This window comes from Nelumbo nucifera, chromosome 3 (genome assembly GCF_055504915.1).
Source record: "Nelumbo nucifera cultivar China Antique chromosome 3, China Antique-T2T, whole genome shotgun sequence".
Taxonomy (NCBI): domain Eukaryota; kingdom Viridiplantae; phylum Streptophyta; class Magnoliopsida; order Proteales; family Nelumbonaceae; genus Nelumbo; species Nelumbo nucifera.
In genome coordinates this window covers 6089864-6114937 of record NC_142651.1, presented here as the reverse complement: position 1 = coordinate 6114937, position 25074 = coordinate 6089864, and the positions used below count along the sequence as shown (strand labels likewise).

The 25074-nt window shown below is 37.6% G+C and overlaps 1 protein-coding gene across 1 annotated transcript; it reads left to right on the top strand.

Moving 5' to 3' along the window:
- Positions 1-4266: 4266 nt before the first annotated feature.
- Positions 4267-24670, top strand: LOC104593000 (lysine-specific demethylase REF6-like). The gene is made up of 7 exons (XM_010252603.2): positions 4267-5314; positions 6342-6420; positions 6539-6606; positions 15140-15290; positions 17803-18500; positions 20083-20886; positions 22952-24670. The coding sequence occupies exons 1-7, from the start codon at positions 4429-4431 to the stop codon at positions 24436-24438; spliced, it is 4173 nt and encodes a 1390-aa protein (XP_010250905.1). The 5' UTR covers positions 4267-4428; the 3' UTR covers positions 24439-24670.
- The last annotated feature ends 404 nt before the right edge of the window (positions 24671-25074 follow it).

Genomic DNA, 25074 nt, shown 5'->3' with positions numbered 1-25074 from the left:
GAATGACCTAAACCCTATTAGAAACTGAACCTAATTGTAATGAGAGATTTAGTCTTATTCGATTTAAATATACTAAAATGGTTTAATTTGATATAAGAATTTTTTAAACCATAATTTGCTGGTTTAGTCTAAGATCACTTAACCGAAAGAAACCAGCCCTTAAACACGAAAATAAGTATTTATGTGTGTGGTCCCGGTCTAAAATAATCGCTTATTCCAACAAATGCTTAAAAACAAGTACTCCCCACAAGCAGGCGTACCAACTACAAACCTATCGACTCTTGGAATAAAAACATAAGATAAAATAGCTACATACATTCTGCACGTGCAACTCCAAATTGAATGACATGCCATGTGCAGACAGATGTGGTTGCAACACACATTCTCACGTGGTAGGCCCTGACAATGTGGAATTGTGGATGGTGGAAGCCAAAGTTTTATAGCTCATAAATGTTTGTAGTACAATTATGGTTCACTTTTGTGTTAGATTTTACGCCTCCCAAGTCCCAAGCCGAGAGAGTCCAAACTCCAGAGTGAAACTTTGGTGAAAATGGCCGGCACTAACTCATGAGTAATTTCCTTCTAATCCTCTCTTCAGGAGTTTGGGCTGCCATGCTATATATTGCTCTGCTCTCTTACATGAATATCTTCCAAAAAGGTGTTTCATGTTGGGGTATTAATTGGACTCTATTTAGTTCAATCCGATCCAGTACAATGTAAGTTTATTATAAATGGATCAGGTCGAATCTAACCCAATAAATGTTTGACCGGTCTAATTCAATGTCTGGGTCATCTAATCTGTTCAAATTCATTTTGATTTAGATTGGTTTCAACACAATCCCGATCTATTGATACATATATTCTTATCTTATATCAATGGATTAGATATTGCTTAATCCAACACAATCCAATATAAATTTATTACGGGCAAACCAGGTCCAATCCAATCTAATAAATATTTTTGGACCGGATTGGTCCAATCCAATATGTCTTGTTGGTTCGTCCAATCCGTCCAAATTGACTTTAGACAGATCAAGAAAAACTTGCCCCATTCAAGGTGGGCCCCAATTTGATGGGGAAAATTGTCATCCCTAACTAGGATCGAGGGCTAGGAGTAGTGTAGTCTAATGGGTTGAATACAAATGGGCCCCAATACGATTTTTGGTTAACCAATATAAAAACTCGATGGTTAACCAAACCAATCGAGATATATATATTATTTATTATTTATAATATAATGTTATATATATATATATATATATAGTTTTTTATTATTTTTACTAGTTTTCCAAAAATCGATACTACCGGTTTGATTTGAAAAATAGGTCTACAGTTCCGTTAACCAAACTGTGAGCATGCCTAGGTGGAGTTAAAGTTGCTGAACCCATTGACCATTTTGCTAAAAGATGAAGTACAATACAAAACCAAAATTGTGTTCCAAGGGAAGAATGAATGAAGAGTCTATAGAAGACATCTCAAAATTGCTTGTCCCCACCATTTCTAGAAGACTAGATATACTAGTATGAATAAACCTAATATTTTCAAAAAAGGATCATTTACTAGAACACCCTCCATAATTTCATGGATTTACTTAAATCTATCACATAGTTTTCATTTTACTAAAACACTCCTTATAGTTGACTTTTCACTAAGAAGTGTTTCTTTTGCCATATGAAAATAGTAACATAATCACCTAAACTCAATGGAAAATATTCTAGGGCATTGGGCTATGATTGTTTACTCCAAAAGTACCTCTAAGACTTCTTCCATTCTTCATATAGAAAACAAATTTGACCAAATTGAACTAAATAGAGTGGTTGCTTGTGTCTTATTGGGGGCAAACATGAAATTTTCATTTTCATTTTTATTTTGGTTATTTTTATCCAAATGAACATTAGGTTCAAAACTTGGAAACAACTTATTTGAATGTATAAGGATAAGGCTGCATACATTTGTCCCTCCCCTAATGTGGGGCCTTAATTCATTGGGCATTAGGGTCAAAACTATCATTTTCACTGTCATCTAATGGAAAGTGGATTAAGTAAATCAATTACAGATTACAAGGGATATTTTAATAAAATGCAAATTATAAGATAGATTTTAGAAATCCTAGGAGGTGTTTTAGTAAATGAACCATCAAAAAACTTAGACATGGATAAAATTTCTGTCAACCAATAACAGTCAATCCATGGAATAGCATCATAGTCCCGATTAATCGCCTTAATAGATTGGAAGGAGTCAAATTGCAATATCACATTCTTCCAAACTTTATCAACAATGAACGAAGAGACAAATTGCCATAAGTTCGGCTTCCTTCAAAGGTACAATACAATGTTAATATGATTGCCTTCAAAGGTATGCTTATTTCTGACCTGCCAAATGCAGTGGATATAGAAGGCCATAAACCCAGCTGAGACATCATACAAAATTTCAGAAAAGAAAGGGAGAAAGAGGCAAACAAGACAGCCCTAACCAGAAATAAGTGCTCAACTCTCTCTCTCTCTCTCTCTCAAAGGATACAATAATTGTCACTAACAATTCCTTTCTGGAATAGAACTTCTTAACACTCACAAAGTTTCTAAAGAAATAATAATTATATTTTCAAGGGATATGAAACTACCAAGTTTGATTAGTAAGCTTCAATCTATTATCACTAACTGGCTAATTCCCCATAAACATTTACCTTTTCAAGAATTCATCCAGACAGAGCCTAAACACAAAAAAATTAGGCCCAAGCTTGATGATTTTCAGGCTAGGTGAGGTGAGCTTTGGGACGGGTGGGAAATAGACCTGTTCACAGGCCACCCCATGAGCATTTTACACTCTTTTGGGTTCGACTTCAGACTGGGCCCATTTAAATTTGGGGTTTTATTGTTCAGTTCACCCCACAAATCTTAGCTCTATCATACAGTTGGGTAGGTGTCAGTTCGAAAATTGATGTCACTACATGAGTGAGTATCGGTGTTTAGGTGAAGGTGTTTGAAATTTTGAATTGTTGTAGGTCTGCATTGGGATTTAGAATTCTGAGGTGGAGTGCAGTCTATTTATCCCTTTAAATTTTGGTAAAAGCTAAACCCAAGCCCAACTCACGAACAACTCTAATTAGGGTTATTTATTAATGGATTTACTAAAACCTACTTTATAGTTTGTGTTACTAAAACACCTTCTATGGTTCACAACTTTAGCATGCGATTGGAATCATGGGCGTTTATTGAATAAATTCTGCCACATAGGCGCCACTTCAACATTTTCCCCATTATGCAGATCCATATGCATAGAGACTTGTAAAAGCGGGCCTTGATTTATGTGCATGCCTACCGTTGGGGGCAACGAGTAGGCATTTATTCACTGTTTTGCTGATGTGGTGCCTAAGTGCCAATAAACAGGTTCATTATTGCTTTTCTCGGTTTTATAAATAAATCAAGTAAAAACGTTTAGTGAATAAACACCCACGGTTCCAAACACATAATTAATCTATGAAAAATGACAGTTTTGACCTTAGTGTCTGTTGTGACTAATTTAATCTATAAAAAATATAAATAAAAATGTCATTCTTGCCCCTAATAAAAATGGGCAACAATTATTTTCAATCAATTTTATTCCCTATTTGAAATAAAGGGAAACATGTTATTGCAAACTAATAACCTAAGATTCTCTCTTCTTTTTCATTATCATTATGAAACCAAACATTATGTGGTAGATGTAAAAATCAAACATTATTTCATTTTAAAAGTTGAATATGAAGTGTTATGAGTACTTTGAGAATATCATATTGCCAATGCAATATTTTTCCACTCAATATAGGCGATCAAGTTACCATTTTCAGTGAACAATGTAAAAGATTCTTGAAAGAATTAAGTAAATCGTTTGCTTTGGAGACTACAAAGGAATTCTAGTAAAGTCTAAATTATAGGGTAAATTTTAATAAATATATAAAAATTGTAAGAGTATTTTAATAAATGACCCTACAAATAATCACTCTTACACGTGGCTATACTAGTCACTCGGTAACACCTCACAATCCTTCAAAATAGTTTGATTCCCAATTTCTCATATACTTTTTTTTTTTTTGATATCTGATTCCCAATTTCCCATATACTTAACATGTGCTTGCTAGAAAATGATACCACGTGCAAATACAAAACACGTTTCCTCCCGATGTATATGTTTTCCGAATTAAAATTGAATGGCAAGATGGAAATTAAAGCAAACTAGAATGTCATTTGTCGGGATTAAGCCAAAATCAGAATAAATCCCTTTTCAGCAATCGGCTGACTCTCCCACTCTCCGCTTAATGTTTCTCCCCTGTTAGGAACTAGGAAGGGAAGCAGAGCAGAGTATGAAGAGGCAAAGAGCTCAGAGAGGAAATGGAGCCGAAGAATATATTGCTTTGTTTTTCATTCTTTGCTTCCCTCCTTGTTTTGTGTCATGAGAGGTTTTAAATGTTCGTCTGACCTTCAATTAATGGCAGTAGTAGCAGCTGCAGAGTCGCCTCCAGAGATCTTTCCATGGCTCAAAAATCTACCATTAGCTCCGGAATACCATCCTTCTGTAGCAGAATTCCAGGACCCTATCGCTTACATTCTCAAGATCGAGAAAGAGGCGTCCAAGTTTGGCATCTGCAAGATCGTTCCTCCTCTCCCTCCACTTCCCAAGAAAACCGTAATTGCCAACATCAACCGTTCCCTCGCCGCTCGCAACAACAACTCGAACTCGAAATCCCTACCCGCATTCACCACCAGGCAGCAACAGGTCGGATTCTGCCCTCGGAAGTCTCGACCGGTTCAGAAACCCGTGTGGCAGAGTGGTGAGACCTACACTCTACAGGAATTCGAGGCGAAAGCGAAGCAGTTCGAGAAAACCCATCTGAAGAAAACTGGGAAAAAGGCTATCTCAGCGTTAGAAATCGAAACCCTTTTCTGGAAGGCGAGCATGGATAAACCCTTTTCGGTGGAGTACGCCAATGACATGCCTGGCTCAGCTTTTGAGCCGGTTAATGGTAAGAAATGGCAGGAAGCAGGGGAAGCGGGTAGCGTTGGAGAGACAGCGTGGAACATGCGAGGTGTTTCGCGGGCAAAAGGTTCGCTGCTAAGGTTTATGAAGGAGGAAATACCTGGTGTGACTTCTCCCATGGTTTATATAGGAATGCTGTTCAGTTGGTTTGCTTGGCACGTGGAAGATCATGACTTGCACAGTTTGAATTATTTACATATGGGGGCGGGGAAGACGTGGTATGGAGTCCCAAGGGATGCAGCTTTTGCATTCGAGGAGGTTGTCAGAGTGCACGGGTATGGAGAGGAGGTCAATCCTCTTGGTAAGTTCATTACATCATGTCATCATCATAATCAAATAAAAAGACGAGCTTCCCCTGTTTTTTCTTCCTCAAGAGTTCATTAACACATCTTGTCAAATAAGGAAGGAGCTTCCCCTGTTTTTTTCCTGCTAAAGAGATTCCTGTGCTTTATGTTTTTAACATTTACTGTTCTATTGATTGGTTTTGTATGGTTGTTATTTGCTTTGGAGTGCTTTGCATTTTGTTTTGATCACTATATTCTCGAAAGTATCATTTCAGTTCACAATATTTCTCCATTTGCATTTGTATTGCCCATTCTTTCCCAGTGGGGTTCAATTGTAAAATAAATGTGGAAGTCTAGAATGGAATGTCAATTGCCGCCGGAATCAACTCGTAGATGGTTTTGTTAGAGGTTCTAGGAGTAGTAGATCTTGGAGAAGTACCATTCTATATTCGGGGTATATCATGGCTGTACCAATCATGCAATGACACCATTTTTTTTTCTTCTTGCAATTTTTGGTTGTGAAATAAAAATTCCATCTCTAAGTTATACCACTTGCTTTTTTTTTTGTTTCGTATATGGTCTCTTCATTGTTTCCTCGAGTGTGTTTATTTTTGGTGTTATGGCACTTCATTTTGGATCCCATCTAGTCATCTTATCAGGGCAAGTACAAGGTGGTGTGAAATTGTCCCATTGGTTAAAGAGGACAGAAAGCTTGTCGAGCAACTTAGTTCTATCTGATAATTGGCTAATGCTTCAATAATTTATCTAGATGAAAAAAAAAGAGTTATCCTATAAAATCGTCATCATCAAAGTCTTGTCCCAATTATATGGGGTTGGCTACATGAATCCTATTTCAACAATTCAGGATTCATGACCATAAGAGTTTGGCTAAAGGTTTAATGCTAGCTTCCAACCTAACGTAACCCTCTTCCTTATCCAGGCTTGGGACCGGCAATGTAAAACACTCAAACAGGAGGAGTTAAGACTGAAAAGTTCTCCTATAAAATAAGCTATCTAATATTTGATACTGTTTATTTTGTGCAGTTACTTTTGCTATTCTTGGTGAGAAGACCACAGTGATGTCACCTGAAGTACTTATCAGCACAGGGATTCCTTGCTGCAGGTGGCCCCTAGATCTCTTTCACCTTCCATTTACAATTTTTCAAACACAAATTTGTTATTTTGGGTGTTAGCATGAACACATTGTTTTTTCTTACTTCATTCATTTATCATAAAATCAGATTGGTGCAAAATGCGGGGGAGTTTGTTGTCACTTTCCCAAGAGCCTACCATTCAGGGTTCAGCCATGGTGAGACATCCTTCACTTGGAATATCAGTGTTTAGCTTAGTCACAAAAAAGCAAGATAGGTCATCCTGAGGTTCTGAACACCAAAACTTAATTTGTTACTTACATGGATAACCTCAGATTTAGCTTACATTGTAATGTTTGGAGCCAAACCAAACCAACCTGACTCGACCATAATTCAATACAACCTGGAGGCAAACCTGAGGTTTTCAACCTAAGTTGAGTTGGATAGCATTTGAGTTGTTCTCAGGTGGTCAAGTTGCCAATATTAATGCATGCAAAATATTTTAAGAAAATTGCTAGAAACATCAGAACCTAAGTTGAGTTGGATAGCATTTTAAACCAACCTGACTCAACCATAATTCAATACAACCTGGAGGCAAACCTGAGGTTTTCAACCTAAGTTGAGTTGGATAGCATTTGAGTTGTTCTCAGGTGGTCAAGTTGCCAATATTAATGCATGCAAAATATTTTAATGAAAATTGCTAGAAACATCAGAACCTAAGTTGAGTTGGATAGCATTTTAATGAAAACCTGAGGTTTTCTTCATTCTTCTACTTTTGCATATTTTAAATATATGAACAAATGGACTTAACGACTGTGACATTACTTTGGATTCCCAGAGATTTAAATGCTCTGGCTGATAGTTGAGCTAAGTCAGGGACTCTGAAGGATACTTTGTATAGAAACAGAGATTTGTCTATGTAATCAGTGACTTTAGTTGTGCTGTTTTCAGATGCACATCTTATCATGTACCTCCTTTTATGTTTAATGAAAATTTGGTTATCTTCTTTCAAAAACAAAAAAAAAAAAGAAAAGAAAAGAAAAAAGAACAAAACAGGGCAGCTAAATAGTGAGTTGGGTTGCTTAAGATGTTTTTTTTTTTTTTTTTGAGAAAAAGTTAACCAGATTTCATTAGATAAAAAGCAGGAAGTACATGAGCATATGTACTACACAGAGGAAAGAGAACTTAAACAGCTGAAAAGCAAAATTACAAGGGGGGAAGCCTGTTGCTGTATAAATTTCTAAACTTGCTCCAATTTTAGCTAATCCATCTGCAATGTGATTCAACTCCCTCGGTATCCACTGCAGATTTGCATTTAACTTTTCCAAGGAGTCTCTTGCCTCAGCCAGATAATGACTCAACATCCAAGGACCCCCCTCCTTATCTTTCAGCCATTTGATAGTATTAGCAGAATCTCCTACAATGGATAATTTCTGAATGCGTAATCTTTTTATTATTCTGATTCCAGTGAGCGCTGCTGCCATCACTTCAGCCTTTGTTGAGTCTGTATTACCTATTGGGCCACTGAAAACCCAACAGATATTACCCTGTTCATCCCTCAAAATACCACCTATCCGAGCTTTGCCTGGATTGCCTGCAGCACTTCCATCAAAGTTTAGAATCATCCCTTCTTCAATATGTGATATCTGTAGTCTTTGGGTTGGGAGAAACAAGATTGTTTGGATATTTCTGTTAAGATCATTGAGAGAGAATCCTTGAAACATCTCAGATTTAACAGTCCAAAAATTGCAATAAAAGGAGATATCTGAAATTAATTCTTCAAGAGATCTGATTTTGTTGTCAAATATGTGCCTGTTTCTTTCCTCCCAAATTCCCCACAATACTGCATGTGACACAGTTTGCCAATACACTTTACCTCTTCTGCTCAAACCTGAACCGTGCCACTGATTGAGGAACTCTTGAATATGCTTTGGCGAGACCCAACTGTATCCAGTCAGGTTTAAGAAGTGCCATCAAATCTTTTGAGAAAAATTGCAATGAATGAGTAGGTGATCTGCTGATTCCCCTTCTCTTAGGCAAAGCACACATGCATGAGGAGAAATATATGACCTTCCCAGCCTTTTTTTCTGAAGAAGATCACAAGTGTTGCTTAAGATGTTGACTTATCTGGATCAATGTTTTAAAAGGTATGCCTCATGCGCCTTAGGTGAGGTACATTTTGAGGCATGTGCCTCACTTGAACCCTGGTGCAGCCCCTTTCAAAAGGTGCATGCCTGGTATGCCTTGTGCCTCAGCACCTTTTAAATAGCAAAGATTCCACTAAAAAATTAACAATAATACAACTAATATCTGGTCCCTAATCCTAAAATAAAATGAATTGTACTTAAAATCATAAAACTAATCCTTTATATATACAGGCCAAGGATTTAGGTTGGGGGCGCTGGCCCAAAACCCTGCGTGAAGTGTGAACTTGTTTGGTCTTGCCTCAAGGGGATTTTACAAAGGTGGGAAAGCTAATACATAAACACATTGGAAGTTTAACATGCTTGAATTGTTTGAGTGTTTGAAGCACTTTGATATGATCCACATATGTTTGGTTTCACTTCCACATTTTCAGTTTGAATATGTTATAGATGTTATGCTTATGTACTTTAATTTGAAACAACAGGCCTTTTAAAATATTTAATTCATTTTAAAATTCAGGTTTGAATTTTTTATGCAATACTATTTATTTTATTTTATTTTTTAAATGTGCTTTGCTTAAAAAAGGTGCATGCCTTGCGCCTTAATTGCTAGAAGGCCCTTGTGCTTTTCTTGCACCATGCACCTTTAGAACACTGATTTGCATCTGATTTTACTTGTAGCTATGGCTTTTCAAACCAAGTCCAACATCAATTGAAAAAAAAAAACAGCTTAGACTGACTATTAAGATTGGAAAATAGTGTTACATGCTGTGCTATGGGGAATTTGGGAGGAAAGGAACAATCAGCTGTTTGAAAACAAGGCTAAATCCAAGAGTGAGCTGATCTCTCATATCAACTGTAGAGAAGATGGGCCGAATGGCCCATAGGTTCCCATAGGTTGTTTATTCTTTCTTGTTATTTATGTTTTTTCTGTAATGGGCCTTATTCTGGGCCCATCCTGTCAATATTAAGTTTTTTGTAAATTCTTGCCCAACTAAGGGCCTCCTTGTAATTATTCAAATATATCTTAATAAAATAGTGTTAGGGTGCTGAGAGAGAGTTGGTTCGAAACTCTCATTCTCAGACCCTCATTGCCGAACTCTCAGCTCTCCTCTCTTCAGTTTTCTTCATGGTATCAGAGCATACCTGAACTTCAATAGGGCTGGAAGCTTAACTCGTGTTGCCTGATTCTTGGAGGTCATTGGAAGTGCCCAAGACTCGAATCTCTTGGAGAAGTGGTTCGGTGGCCAGGAAGAATCAGAGAAAAGAAAAAGGGGAACAACTCGGTTCTGGTTTGAAGCTCGAAACTGTAAGTTGTGCTCAGATTTCTGGGTTCAGTTTTCTTCATCAATTATCATGCAATTTGTGGGCATAACTCAGATGTGTTTAAAGGAATCAATGCTAACAATCTTAACAGGAATGTTGTTAACTTTCTGTTCTCCTCTCCTTCCATCCTACACACCCCCTGGGTTCCATCACTACGAAGGGAAGGAGTTTGGACTCTAAGTTTTGACGGAAGTGCCTCAGGTAGCCTTGGAGCCACTGGCATTAGGGGTGTCAATGGACCGGTTTTGGGTTGGACCCCATCCAAACCGAATTTGATTTGGATGGTCCAAGGAATTATGTCGGGTTGGACTGGTCCGAATGTAATAGACTGATACAACTAACGGACCGAAATTGGACAAAAACCGATGAATCCAAGTCCAGTTCATAATCGTTCATTTCGAAAGTTAGGGATGCCTCCACGCTCAAATGGTCTCACTCTCGATCTCTCTATCTGTGCAACATCACTCTCTCTCTCTCTCTTGCAGTCTCTCTCTCTCTCTCTCTCTCTCTCTCTCTCTCATTCCCTCTGTTGGCACTGTATTTCTCCGACAGTGCTTTCTATGTCTCCAATGCCACTACTTCTCTATCCCTTTATTTCTCTGGCGATGGCGACGCTTTGTATTTCTCTCCTTGGAGCGTCCAACCACTCTCTACAAACTCTGCTGTGGAATCACTTTTTCCCACATCCAATAGCGGTTACTCACTATTTGTTTCAGCTGTTGCAAAGATTTTCTTCATTACCAACGGAAAGAGATAAAGGAGACGCAACGGCGGCTGGCGATTGACAAACAACAATTCCAATAGCTCCACTATTGCCTGCAACAACAACCAATGACTGATATTGGGTTTGTGTTGCCTCTCTGGTCTTTTGGCCATTACAGAACACAGATGATATTTTGTTGGGTAAATTACAAAGACCCCCCCTGTACTATGGGGTCTGTGACAAAGACCCCCCTGTACTTTGTTTTGCGACAAAGACCCCCCCTGTACTATGACCGTGAGACAAAGACCCCCCTTGACTGTTAACTCAGATGACAGAATGCGTTAAGTTACCAAAATACCCCACTAAACTTTTTCTATTTTCTTTTTTTGCCCTTTTTCTCTTAAAACCTATTTAACCTTTGTTTTGCCCTTTTGCCATCCAACTAACTAGTCTGGCATTCCCATTCAGAAGTAAAATAGAACAAATAAACGAAATGAATATTATCCATTAAAGAAACACCAACAATAAAGATCAAGCACGCCAAAGCAAAAAAAGTTCAAAAAAAGTCATTACCAGTCGGCTTTCTGCTCATCCAAAATTCTTACGAATCCTACAAGAAAGCAAGAAATAACTCAATCGAAAGTTTACATATCAAATTATCAAGTTTCTCCTTCAAACTTCAAACATTCCACTAGAGATTTAGGAACTCAGTGTAGAATAGCTTTTCAAAACTAAATTGCCCCAAAACACCTAAAAACTGAAATCAAAACAACAGTGCAATCCAGATTCGCCTTCAACATTCTAAAACATAGTGAAAGAAATGTAGGAAAGTGGGTTTACCGGTACCCTTTTGATTATGTCTTCAAGACTTCAACCAGAGATGGAGAGAGATGGAGGTGAAAAAAGGTAATATAAAGAAACAACAAGTTGGAAAAGGAAAACGTAAATGATGTGATGGGCCAATTTCATAATGCCCTGTACTTGGGTGATGTCAAGGAGCGTGTCAAGATTTTGGAGAATGCTGGCCGTTTGCCCCTTCCATATGTTACTGCTGCTGTCCATGGTCTCCAGGATGTTGCTGAACATCTTGCAGCTGAATTGGGAGATAATGTTCCAATCTTGCCAGAGGGGAGAGTACTATTGCGTCTGATGCCTCCATCACCTATTCTCTGTGGAGGAGATTGGCCCTTGTTGAGGGTTATGAAAGGTATCTTTGAGGGTGGGCTGGATAATGCAGGGAGGGGTGTAGAGGAAGATGATGAAGAGGCTGCTGATGGTGATTGGGGTGAGGACTTGGATATTATTGATGCAAATGGCATGCAGAATGGTGACATTGCTGTGGTGGTAGATGATGGAGAAGGGGAAGAAGAGAGATCGGGGGAGAGAGAGAGAGGAGAGAGAGGGAGAGAGAAATGTGAAGGAATTTGAAGTAAAGGGGATTATCACCGCTATTGTTCGTGTATCGTGAGGTCGGGGAAGATGAAAGTGCTTTTCTCCCTTGTCTGAATAGTTATTACGAGGGTAATATGGGAATTAAAAAATATTATAACGGCCTTTTTGGACGGAAGGCTAACGGAAGGGGGTCTTTGTCTCATGGTCATAGTGCAGGGGGGTCTTTGTCGCAAAATAAAGTACAGGGGGGTCTTTGTCACAGACCCCATAGTACAAGGGGGGTCTTTGTAATTTACCCTATTTTGTTTGTTCTTTTCATAGTTGCAGTGACAGCTGGCAATGGAGGTTCAAGATCTGGTGCAAACCTGAATCTATGTTCTCCCTAGCCTTCTCACAAGGCACCATTTCTCAATCAGTTCTCTGGTGTTTCCACCATTGTAGAACTCCATTTGCATTTTTTTTTTGCAATTTATACAATTTCGTGTATTTTTATTTGCAATTTTTGTTTTTCTATATTTTTTTGTTGTTTTTTATAATTTCTATTATTTTTATGAAATTTCTTATAATTTTTGTTCTTTTTTTCCTTTTTGTATTTTTTTGCAACTTCTATAATTTTTTACAATTTTTAATTTCTGTTTTCCATTTTCTATAATTTATGCTTTTCTGTGTTTTTATACATTTTTATTTTCTTATTTGAAAATTACTTTTTTTTGAATTTTGTCATTTTTTATTCTTCCACAAGTTTTGTGTTGAAATGTAATCATTTTATTTATTTTTTCAATTTAGGTATTTCTTTCAATTTCTACATTTTAAAACAATGTTTTCTTAATTTTATCATTTTCCTTTTTTCCTCCAAGTTTATATCATTTTTGTGTTTTTCATTATTTTGTTTTTGCAATTTTGCTGTTTTTATTAATACTTGTATTTTTGTTTGGATAAACTATTTGTATCTTTTGCCGCCATATTTCTGCACTTTTATATCTTGTGAATTTGTTATATATTTTTATAATTTCTTGGGTTTTCATGTAATTTTTGAAATTTCATTCAATTTGGACTGGATTGGACCCGATTTGGTCCATTTGCATTTCAATTGGACCAGTTTGGACTTGGTACGTATGGATTTGGATTGGATTGGGTCCAATTCATTTGTGAATGGACCTATGTTAGATTGGATCAGATCGGACCAAATCTGGTCCAATTTGAATGTTCTTGTTTTTATCCACTTTCCTTTTTAGATCTCTCTCTCTCTCTCTCTTATTTTTTGTATTTTCTATTATTTGTTAGTAGTGTCAATTGGATCAGATTTGGTCCAAACCCAATCCGGTCCAATATATGAGTCATTTTGGACCATTTTGGATTGGTCCAATTCAATGCTTGAACTGTCCAATCTGTTCAAATTGATTTTAATCTAGATCAATTCCAACCTAAACTTGGTCCATTGACACCTATATTCTTTTCTTCTATAAATGGACCGGATATTTTGGTTCAATCCAATTCAGTCCACTATAAATCCATTACCGATCGACCAGGTCCAATCCAATCCAATAAATACTTTGGACCATTAAGTTTGGACTAGTCCAGATCAATATGTCGTGTTGGTTCATCCAATCCATCCAAAATGATTTTGATTTGGACCATTAAGCACCTTTTTATAAAAGTACTTTTATAAAAGCACTTTTATAAAAGTACTTTTGCAAAAACATTTTTACGAAATAACTTTTATTAAAGTACATTTATGAAAGCACTTTTACAAAAGCATTTTTACGAATGTTCTTTTATGAAAGAACTTTTGTTAAAGTACTTTTATTCATCTACTTTGGATTGGATTGGACCCAATCTGGTCCGTTTGCATTTTAATTGGACGGGATTAGAATGTAGCAAGTGTTGTAGTTTTTCATATATTTTTTGGATTTGTCATGTTATTTTGGTGTTTGATTCAATTTGGATTGGGTTGGACCCAATCCAGTCCATTTGCATTTTATTTGGACTGGATTGGACTTGGTTTGTAAGGATTTGGACTGGATTTGGTCCAGTTCATTTGTAAATGGACCAATACTGGATTGGACCGCATTGGACCAAATCCAGTCCAATTGACAGCCCTAACTGGCATAGGGGGAACTTTGAGAGATGAAAATGGGTTCATCTGCTGGGTGTACAGTGGACCGATTGGTATAGCTGACTCTACAAATGCAGAAATGTTAGCTGCTCTTACAGGGATTCGCTTAGTCAACATGCCCACCTCTCTATTGAAGGTGACTCAGCAAATACCATAAAATGGTTAGGAAGCAGAAGACTGGACCATAGAGACTTAGCCATTTCCTAGCAGAGGCAAGAGACTTATTGGTTTCTACGAACACATCTCTGTTCTGGATTCCAAGGGATTTAAATGCCATTGCAGATGGATTAGAAAAACTAGGTGCTATTTTAGAACCTTGTATTGTGACAAAATTCCACCTGTGTAATCTTTAGGGGTCTGACTCCTGTTTTGTACTTGTACACCTTCTTGTGTACCCTCTGTTTCTTTCAATGAAATAAGTTAACTTCTCCCTCTCTCTCTCAAAAAAAAAAAAAAAAAGATGGGTGAAGTTTCAGTTGGGCCTGAGCCAAGCTACAACCATTAGGGCTGTAAATGAACTCCAAAAGTTCAAAACTCAATCTGACATCCAATCTGTTTATTTTGGATTTAGATCCTAGACCTTGCATCCATTTAATAATCAGATTGAATGTGGATTTGGCCCCATATGATCCAATTAAGATTTCTGTCTGATTAAATTTTATTTTACATGTATAATAATTATATAAATTTTATAATTAATTAGTTTAATATTTTATATTTATATAAATTTATTATATATATGTATAAGTTAAAAGTGATAAGTTTTTTTTATAACTTTTTAAAACTTTCTTTGTTTTAAACACAATAAAGCAGATCTGGTTTAAATTTGAGCCAGATATATTGGATTTCAAATCGGGTTTGGATTTGAATTTTTAATACAAGATTGGATTCAGATGTGACTGGATCCAATTTGAAATTAACCCAATTACAGCCCTAGCAACTGTGGATTACCTAATGATGGAGGGTGTTACCTTTCTATGTTTCCCAGAACTGGTTCTATCCTCGCCATAACAAAGTAAAACTTTTGTTCTGCTTGCAATACTTATTCCTTCATTTGATTTTCCTTGCAGGATTTAATTGTGGAGAAGCAGCAAATATTGCCACTCCTGAATGGTTGAGGGTTGCAAAAGAAGCTGCAATCCGCAGGGCTTCAATCAATTATCCTCCCATGGTGTCTCATTTTCAGTTACTCTATTCTCTTGCACTAGCATTATGTTCAAGGTTTGTTGTCTGAATGTTTTGTGGCAATCTTTCATTATAATTTTAGTAGTAAAAGTTCCTCTATTTATGTCCTAGTTTCCTACCCATTATGCCATCTTGAACTTGGTCACACTTGAAAAAAGCAGTAGCAGTAGTGGCTATTCAGAAAACAGAACTGCAAATGCTCCAATGAAATTTGTTTTACAAAAGGGTGAAGTTACACATTGAAATGTCTGTTAATGAAAATTTATCCACTCCAAAGTTTAATTTGGCAATTGTTGATAATTTTGTGGAAAAAGAATGCACGACTTGACCCTGATAAGCTTTGATTTAAAGGAAATAGAATATTCTTTCCTCTTTCCCCCTGTGTGCGTGTGGCCAAGGTGACAATCCTAACTACGTTAATAGGAAATCTCTTCGTAAAAATAAAAATAATAATAAATAATAGGAAAGCTCTTTATCTGCCAAACAGTTCCCTTGTCCACATGAGCTCCATATAATATCATGCATTAGGTTTTGCCAATGTGCATGATGTCTGCTGATTTCTATTTTTAAGTTTATTTGAAAATATGAGAATGGGTTCTCTGCTCATGGTTTCATTAAAAAAAAGTTCTCTGCTCATGGCACACATCCTTGAGCTGAAACCTGGCAGGTGTGAAGGGGAGAGGGGACACTTATGCAACATGACACTTCAAAATGGGTGTCACACATGCATTGGACTCATTTGAACGTCAACAGCAACATGACACTTGGGGGAACCCTTCTAATTGTCAAATCTGTAATATGTAACTATAGATCCTCTAATTCTTAGGATAAAATTTAGACAGGAATAGTAAATTCATATACTAAATAGAACAAGGACTGTTACCCAATAAAAGCTCCAGCTATCCGAGGTCTTGGGAGAGGTATATTGGATATGGACCTAACCTTTGGCCTTTTCTTTCATAAAGTGGCTACTCCCAGACTTTAACCTCTGCTCTAATGCTTGTCATCCCAAGGTTTTACCATTGAACCAAGCAAGGGGCCATTGCTTCCATCCCACACAGGAATGCTGTTAACTTTCTGTTCTCCTCTCCTTCCATCCCACACACCCCCAGGGTTCCATCACTAAGAAGGGAAGGGTCTTGGACTCTAAGTTTTAATGGAAGTGCTTCAGGTAGCCCTGGAGTCACTGGCATAGGGGGAACTTTGAGAGACAAAAATGGGTTCATCTACTGGGTGTACAGTGGACCGATTGGTATAGCTGACTCTACAAAGGCAGAAGTGTTAGCTGCTCTTACAGGGATTCACTTAGTCAACAGAATGGGTATTCAGAACCTCTCTATTGAAGGTGACTCAGCAAATACCATAAAATGGTTAGGAAATCAGGAGACTGGACCATGGAGACTTGGCCATTTCCTAGCAGAGGCAAGAGACTTATTGGCTTCTACGAATACATCTATGTTCTGGATTCCAAGGGATTTAAATGCCATTGCAGATGGATTAGCAAAACTAGGTGCTATTTTAGAGACCTTGTATTGTGACAAAATTCCACCTGTGTAATCTTTAGGGGTCTGACCCCTGTTTTGTACTTGTACACCTTCTTGTGTACCCTCTCTTTCTTTCAATGAAATCAGTTAACTTCTCTCAGAAAAAAAGGCCCCTAAGTTTAGTATAATTGATATTTGTTTGCTTTAGTGTTGTTCTAGTTCTAACCTTTGGCTTTTTTTCCCACAAAGTGGCCACTCTCAGACTTAACCCGACATTCTCATGTTTGTCAGCCCAAGATTTTTCCATTGCACCAAGCAATGCTCCTAAATTTAGTGTTATTGATAATTATCTGCTCTAGTGTTGTTTGCACTAATTTATGCTTCTTCATTATCTTTTTATTTGCTGTTAGCAAGTATTCCAGTATTATAAAAGATAAACCTTTATAAGTGTAACTTAAGTCTAAAGTGTAGGAGCTGAATCTCTGATCCTATTTTTTGGGCTTGCCAAGTCTGACACCTTTATGTGATTCTGACATTTGAACTAGCAACCATGTAATATATGGTTGAATATGCGGCTCCTTGGTATTGGTGTTTGTATAAACAATTGATGGGTCTCTTTTGGTTATGTTCCAACATTACATTTTTGCTATGTGTTTCTCAAGAGTTGATTATATGCCTCAAAGAGCTTACTTCTGAATAACTAGCAAAAAATTCTTATCATTGTTCATGCTAATCCAATTATCTTGACCATGGAAGCTATATTCTGAAGACAGAACTTGGTTTTTCTTGCCTCTACTTTTACTTCATTTTTTTAAGTATCTCTGGTTCTCTCTAGATTTTTATGATTTTTTATTAGTAATGCCACTAGTAAGGCTAGAACCTTTTTCTGCAGTATGCTTCCATGAATCCTGTTTATTTATAGGTTCTGCATGTCGTCATGCTTCTTGAAAGTTGAAACCATTTAAGGGATGAAGCCCCCAATTTCATAAGTCTGTTACACATTATGAAGCAGCTTGCAGATAATCTTTTAATTACATTAACCTTTACCTGGTTTGAATTTCCAGGATACCTATGAGCATTAGTACTGAACCACGGAGCTCTAGACTAAAAGATAAGAGGAGAGGTGAAGGAGAAACAATGGTCAAAGAGCTATTTGTGCAAAACGTTGTACAGAACAATGACCTTATTCACGTTCTTCTCAAAAAAGGATCTTCATGCATACTTCTTCCACATAATTCTTTGGATCTATCTATATGTTCAAATTTACGTGTTGGTTCTCAGAGAAAGGTAAACCCCAGGTTATCACTTGGTTTACACAGTCCCAAAGAAGAGATGGAAGCTTCAAAAATTTTACTTTCAGATGATATGGTGCTAGACAGGAATACACATCTAAGGAATTTGAGTGGATTCTCTTCAGTGAAAAGAAAAACTTCATCTGTGTATGAAAGGAAAAGTGTTCCCACATTATGTGGAGCTGATTATTTTTGCACTTCTACTACGGAAATGCATAACTTACAGACTGAAAGAGTGTATAATGCTGGTGATGGGTTATTAGATCAGGGACTGTTTTCATGTGTCGTGTGTGGGATATTGAGCTTTGCATGTACAGCTATCATTCAACCTAGTGAAGCAGCTGCTCGATATCTTGTTTCAGCTGATTGCAGCTTCTTTAATGATTGGATTGTTGGTTCTGGAGTAGCTACTGACAGATATACTGTTTTAGATGGAGATGCAGGTACAGCTAAGCTGAATTCCTGTTCAGGTAGGCTATAACTGTTCGATACTCACTTTCCATAAAATCATGCATCTGAATGACAGTGCTGCATGAAATCTCCTAAATGGATGATGTGACCGTGTTGGACATTGTGGAGTCTGACATTCAACAGATACTTGGGGACACTTGTACATAACATTTCCTTTTTGTCTCCTAGCATATTTAACATAAATGAACAGCCAAGGCCTAGTTTGTTTGCAATGCAATTTCATTTGTACCTGTACAAAAGTATGGGAGCACAAATGAGCTGAATGCAAATTGTGATTCATTTTTGTTTTAAATTTTACTTCGTTTTGTTTGCTTATACTTTGCAGTGTAAATGAAGTAAAATGAAAAACCTAAAGCAAAGTAAAACATGAAGCAAAAGTGAACCAGAAATTACTCTTTTGTTTTGTATCCCATGCATTTGTACCAGTGCAGGTGAAGTTGCATTAACAAATAGAGCTAAATGAATGCCATTCTTCATATAAAAAATTACTTGGTAATAAAGGCGACCTTTTAGACCTTTTTATGAAGGTATATAATGTTAGAATTCAAAAAAAATATTAACTACTTTAATAGTATATACTTTCCAAAGATGTGTTAGTCAGACCATGCTTTCATCTTGCCAAGTCAGACTTCTTAGACACATATCGGATTCTGACTCCTGTTTCCATGTCAATGCAGCACTTCTGAATGACCTTAAATTGTCCTGAGGATGGAATACTTCCTGTGTTGTCCTTGAACAACAAAACTTTGCTTGTTCTTTCATCTATTATTGTGCATATAAAGTACACCTACTTATCAGTCTGGTTATCCAAATTTGGGGCACTTGTTGGATGGTGGATGGGCCAGTTTAGATTTTCTCTATCCAAGGGATATACTGTTCTGCTCAAGGCATAGAACTGGGTAACAAACATGATGTTGGATGGCTATTATATTCCTGGTCTATAATTTTGTGTCATGGCCCATCCAGTGGTTAGCCTAATAATGCAATATTCCAGATAGTTGATACAGCTGGTAGGATGCATCCAATGGTGGGTCCAGATGCTTTTACATGGATAAGTGGGAAGTTATGGGGCCCCGGATCCATCTCAGACCCTGTGTTCCCAAAGCCCAGATTTAGCCTTTTTGAATATTTGGACCACTTGTAGAGGGCGTTCTTCATGGGGTTGTTTTCCATTCTCTTTTTTCTAGCAGCCTTTATGTTATCAGAAAATAAGAAAAACCATTAATATAGTGGATGTATTTCATGTTAAAAAAGTACAGGTTTGTGACATATAGATGAATTTTAATTGATTTAAAAGATATAGATGCGGTGCACATGGATACATCTGTCTGCTTTTTTGAATATCTATCCATTGACTCAAACAGCTGAATTATACCTGGAATCCAGATACTTGTTTTCTTTCTTGCAGCGATTTTGGTTTTCTAAATCTTGTCTATGAAGTTCTCTATGTTTACATCAGCATCCCCTCTACCACCCTTTGATTGAATGAAACTCACCTTTTTCTCAAAAAAAAAAAAAAAAAAGATGCTCTTACATTGCTTAGTGCAGATGTTAATCCTGAGCTTACTTGTGCTTACACAGGAATGGAGAAATGTGTTAGGGATGGTCTTTATGATGTCCCAGTCCAATCTGGTGATTACCAATTCCAGGTGGCAGGTCAAAGCGTTGAAGTTACTTCAGATACCAAAACAAAGACGGGTATTTCCTCCCTTGATTTATTAGCCTTCGCTTACGGAAATTCATCAGATTCAGAGGAGGATCAGGATAAACCTGAGTTGTCTGTGTTTTCTGATGAAGATGATTTGAAAGACTCTTCATCACAATGTAGATCTACACATTCAGTTCTTTCATCTGAACACACATCCTTGTGCAATAGTTCTAAGTTGTCTTTAGTGCATGCTTCAACCCATAAAGATGGAGCACCCAGCACTCTTTCTTGCCCTTCATCAACAGTGAGTTATGCAAGTGAAGTTTCTGTACAAGTTTATGCTTCAGACAGCACTCCTGGACATCCAAGTACTAATTTGAAAAATCAGCATAAAAAAAATTTTGATACCTCACTTAAGAGTGATACAAGGAGCTTAGTAACTTTGGAATCAAATGATTTAGACGACACATACAGGGATCCACTGGTAGTTTCTAGGAGGGTGGCAAGTAAATTTACTGAAGTCCATCATTGTGATGGTAAGATGGATAATATAGAATCTGAAAGAATGAAGTCAAATGATGCTGAGACATCAGTAAAGAGCAAAGCCATTTCACTCATGCAGAGAACTGATAATGATTCTTCTCGGTTGCATATATTTTGCCTTGAACATGCTGTGGAGGTTGAAAAGCAACTTAATCCAATAGGAGGAGTGCATGTGTTACTTCTGTGCCATCCGGGTAAGTTATGGTTTGATTCATTCAGAAAAATTTCTTTGTTGAATTAAATCAAACTGGTAATTTCATTCTTAGTACTTCATACCAGTCAAACCTCAGTTTATGCTGTAGTCTTGTTTTACAAGGAAAGCAAAAAAGAATTATTCAATAATAATAGTAATAGTACAATGCTTTATTTGTTATAATAAGGGGACTAATCTAATATGAGTTAGAGGATTTGTCCTTGGGCATGGGATGTCATGAATCATGATTCAAACCATGCTGTTGATTCTGTTGTTAATAGTACCCCTTTGTTCTGCTTGGATACATGTACACACAGAATATACACTCTCCTCCCTTTTTATGGTACTTTATTATGTGGGTTCCATAGGTGTTATTTTCTGGGAGAGAATTGCTTTATGATCCACTGATTGATGTTCAGGGTAGTTGGCTAGTTTTTTGTACAACTGCCTCTAGATCTGCCACTTACCAATCATAAATTTGGTCTGATTCCGTGTGAATGTCTTTCTTGTTAGATTCTTAAATAAAGCTTCCTCAAAATTAAGTGAGGCACAAATTGTAAAACTTGTACTGCTACAAAGTTAAAAGTTTGCATCTTCTTCGGGGTGGGTCAACATTATGGTGGAAGGTGGGCAAAATGGTAATCGTCTGGTTGTCCTCTAGTTCTCCTCTTATATATATATTTGTAATAAGATAATTTATTAATATAAAAAAATACATCTGAAAGTGATGAGGGTGTCACTGGAAGACAAAACTACAAAGGGAAGCATAAAGAGAGGAAAAAACACAAAGAAAGAAACATAGTTCATACAAAAAACAAAGGGAGAAAAACAATCATGCCAACTGCAAAGTGTTCCAAAATCCAGCACCAAGATCTTCCTTTGTAATTCCTTCCAACTCTGGGAGAATAAGAATCTGGTCCATGATTCGTTTGCCACATAAAAGTGTTATATGTTCCCTTAAGTGAACTTTCCCATAAAAAAATTCTTCTATTCCTTTTCTTCCAAAGTTCCCAGCGAACTGCAAAAGGAATGCAGCTCCAAGTAAGCTTTGCCTTGTCATTTTCAGCTAACTTAGGCCATTTAGAGAATATTTCCTCCATTGAATTGGGAGACCACCTACCAGCTTTGAATAGCTTGAAGAAAAAGCCCCAAATGAACTTGGAGAAATGGTACTCAATCAGCTATCTTAGGGTTTCACCAAATGCCTTTCAACACTGAATCTTCCCCACTTGACCTTGAGAGGGACTGATAGAAGGATTTGACTGAGAACAAACCATTTCTAGATTCTTTCCACCATCTTGAATCTTTTCTTTCCACTTGAGTCTCAGCTGAATGTAACTTTGCTAGAAGATCTACACACTCTTGAATGTCCCAATCAAATAGAGGCCTCCTAAATTTTGGACACCAAACTGCTCTACCTTGATTAATCTCAAAATTCTTTGCAGCGGAGATATTCTTCATGCCCAATCTATACAGGCAAGGGCAATGATCACACAGATTTCCAATACCCAGCCAATCATCCTCCCAGAATGTAATTGTTGATTCATCACCAACTCTGAAGGAAACAAGATTAAGCTGACTGGAAGCTCATAATCCCTTTCCATACACTTACCCCATAAGATGTCTTCACTTCTTTAGGGTCCCACCCAAAGCCAATAATACCTCATTCTACTGGATCCCAAGATCAGTCAATACTCTTTCTATTGCTGATGCTTTGGTTAGGGAAGGGGCAGGTAGGATGGAGTAAGGTTGGGGGGGGGGTACCTAGCCCAGGTGCTCAACTGAATCTGGTATAGCTCTGCAATTCATTGTCCTATTCTTTTCTGTTCTTAAATTTTGTTTGTTTTTTTCTCTTGTATGCTTATCCCACTATTTAGTGGCAGGACCTCTATGTTATCAATAAATTCTCTTTGATCATGTTAGTGAAAAAAATTAAAACTTATTACTGCTGCAGATGGTAAGTGTTTTGTTTGTTTCAATTACTTAACTGAAAAATCTTTGTAAAAATTGGGAGAACTGCTTCAATAGTCTGTTTCCTTTTCTCTTTTCTGCAATTACACTTGCAGAGTATCTGAAGATAGAAGCCGAAGCAAAATCATTGGCAGAAGAATTGGGAATTGATTATCTGTGGAAAGACGTTCCAGTCAGGGAGGCCACTGAAGAAGATCAACAGAGAATCCAATCAGCTCTGGATGATGATGAAGTGATACCCAGTAATGGGGACTGGGCTGTAAAGCTTGGAATCAATCTCTATTACAGTGCCACCATCAGTCGCTCGCCTCTCTATAGCAAGCAGATGCCATACAATTCGGTCATATACAAGGCATTTGGCCGGAGTTCGCCAGACATCTCCCCAACAAGATCTAAGGATTCTGGGAAGAGGCCTGGCAAGCAGAAGAAGATTGTTGTTGCAGGAAGATGGTGTGGGAAGGTTTGGATGTCAAACCAGGTTCATCCATATTTAGCTCAAGCAGATGAATCCGAAGAACAAGAACTTACAAGAAGCTTCCCAATTCAAACAATGCCAAATAGGAAGCCTGACAGGAAAGTAGACATTAGCCAACAGGAACAACCAGTGCTTCCAGAGAAGATACCATTGCGTGGAACGATGACCACTGTAGCTAAAAATCCTGGACGGAAGAGGAAAAGATCTGAGAAGGGGATGATCAAGAAACAGAATTGTCTGCAAAGAGATAATCCCATCACATCTATAGATGACTCACCAGAGCTGGATACACCTTCCCCTTGTGGTAGGCTTATCAGAAGTGAACAAATGAAACATGAGACACCACCACATCATAATGATTGTGAGGACATCAGAGAGGAAGATTCTTGTGAGAAGGATGACATTGAAGGTGGACTGAGCATGCGTCTAAGAAAAAGACCACAAAAAAAGCCTTATGAAGAAGTGAAAGTCAAACCCATGCATGAGAAGCAAACGAAGAAAAAGTCCAAGAAAACTTCAAGCAGCAATGAAGTAGATACCAAGGATGAGGAAGCAGACTACCTATGTAATATAGAGGGGTGCTCTTGTAAAAAGGATGGCATTGAAGGTGGACTGAGCATGCGTCTAAGGAAAAGACCACAAAAAAAGCCTTGTGAAGTGAAAGTCAAACCCATGAATGAGAAGCAAATGAAGAAAAAAGGCAAGGAAACTTCAAGTAGCAATGAAGTAGATACCAAGGATGAGGAAGCAGAATACCAATGTGATATAGAAGGGTGCTCTATGGGGTTTAGCTCAAAGCAGGAGCTGGTGTTGCACAAGCGTAACATCTGCTCAGTGAAGGGTTGTGGAAAGAAATTCTTCTCCCACAAGTATCTAGTGCAGCACAGGCGTGTCCACATGGATGACCGCCCCCTAAAATGCCCATGGAAGGGTTGCAAGATGACATTCAAGTGGGCATGGGCAAGGACTGAGCACATAAGGGTGCACACTGGTGCCCGGCCCTATGTGTGTCGCGAGCCAGGTTGTGGTCAAACATTCCGATTTGTGTCTGATTTTAGCCGTCACAAGCGGAAGACAGGCCACTCAGTGAAGAAAGGTAAAGGATAGGTAAGAGGGTGAGGAGGGTTGTAATTAAGTGTTGTAAAATGGCATCACTAATTGAACTGTTGTTCCATTGGTAGAAGTAGAGATGGTTAGAATCAGAGAATATCTCTGCAACTTCTCTTCCATTTTTATTTAATTTCTACCCCTCCCCCTTACCCAAAAAAAAGACACCTCGAATCTGTTTTGTGGGACTTCATTTGGCAAGTTAATATACCTCAACCAGAGAAATTGTTCATTTGTTTGGATCCGAAACAGAATGAGAATGGCCCTCAGTCCACCTAAAATGAAATCCTCTTCAAGGCAAATAAAATTGTCAGTCAGGAATTAGAATGGTCCCATTTCCTCTCTACAAACTACAACTAGTGGTCTGGGACTTTAGGCGTTGATGCTGGTATTACTGCTTTGTGCATAGTGATTAGTACATATGGTTTGATTCTCTAACAACAATAAAATAAAGGGAAATTCAAATATTATATCCCAACACGGAGTCGCATTATAGAGGCTATACAAACAACCATTAGGAATGCTACAAATGATGGGTCGTAGACCCAACATCAGGAATATTGTGTAAAAATTAAAATAAGGTATTTTGGGTTGCCGTGTTGTGTAAAAATTAATTCCATTCAGACTTCAGTTGAG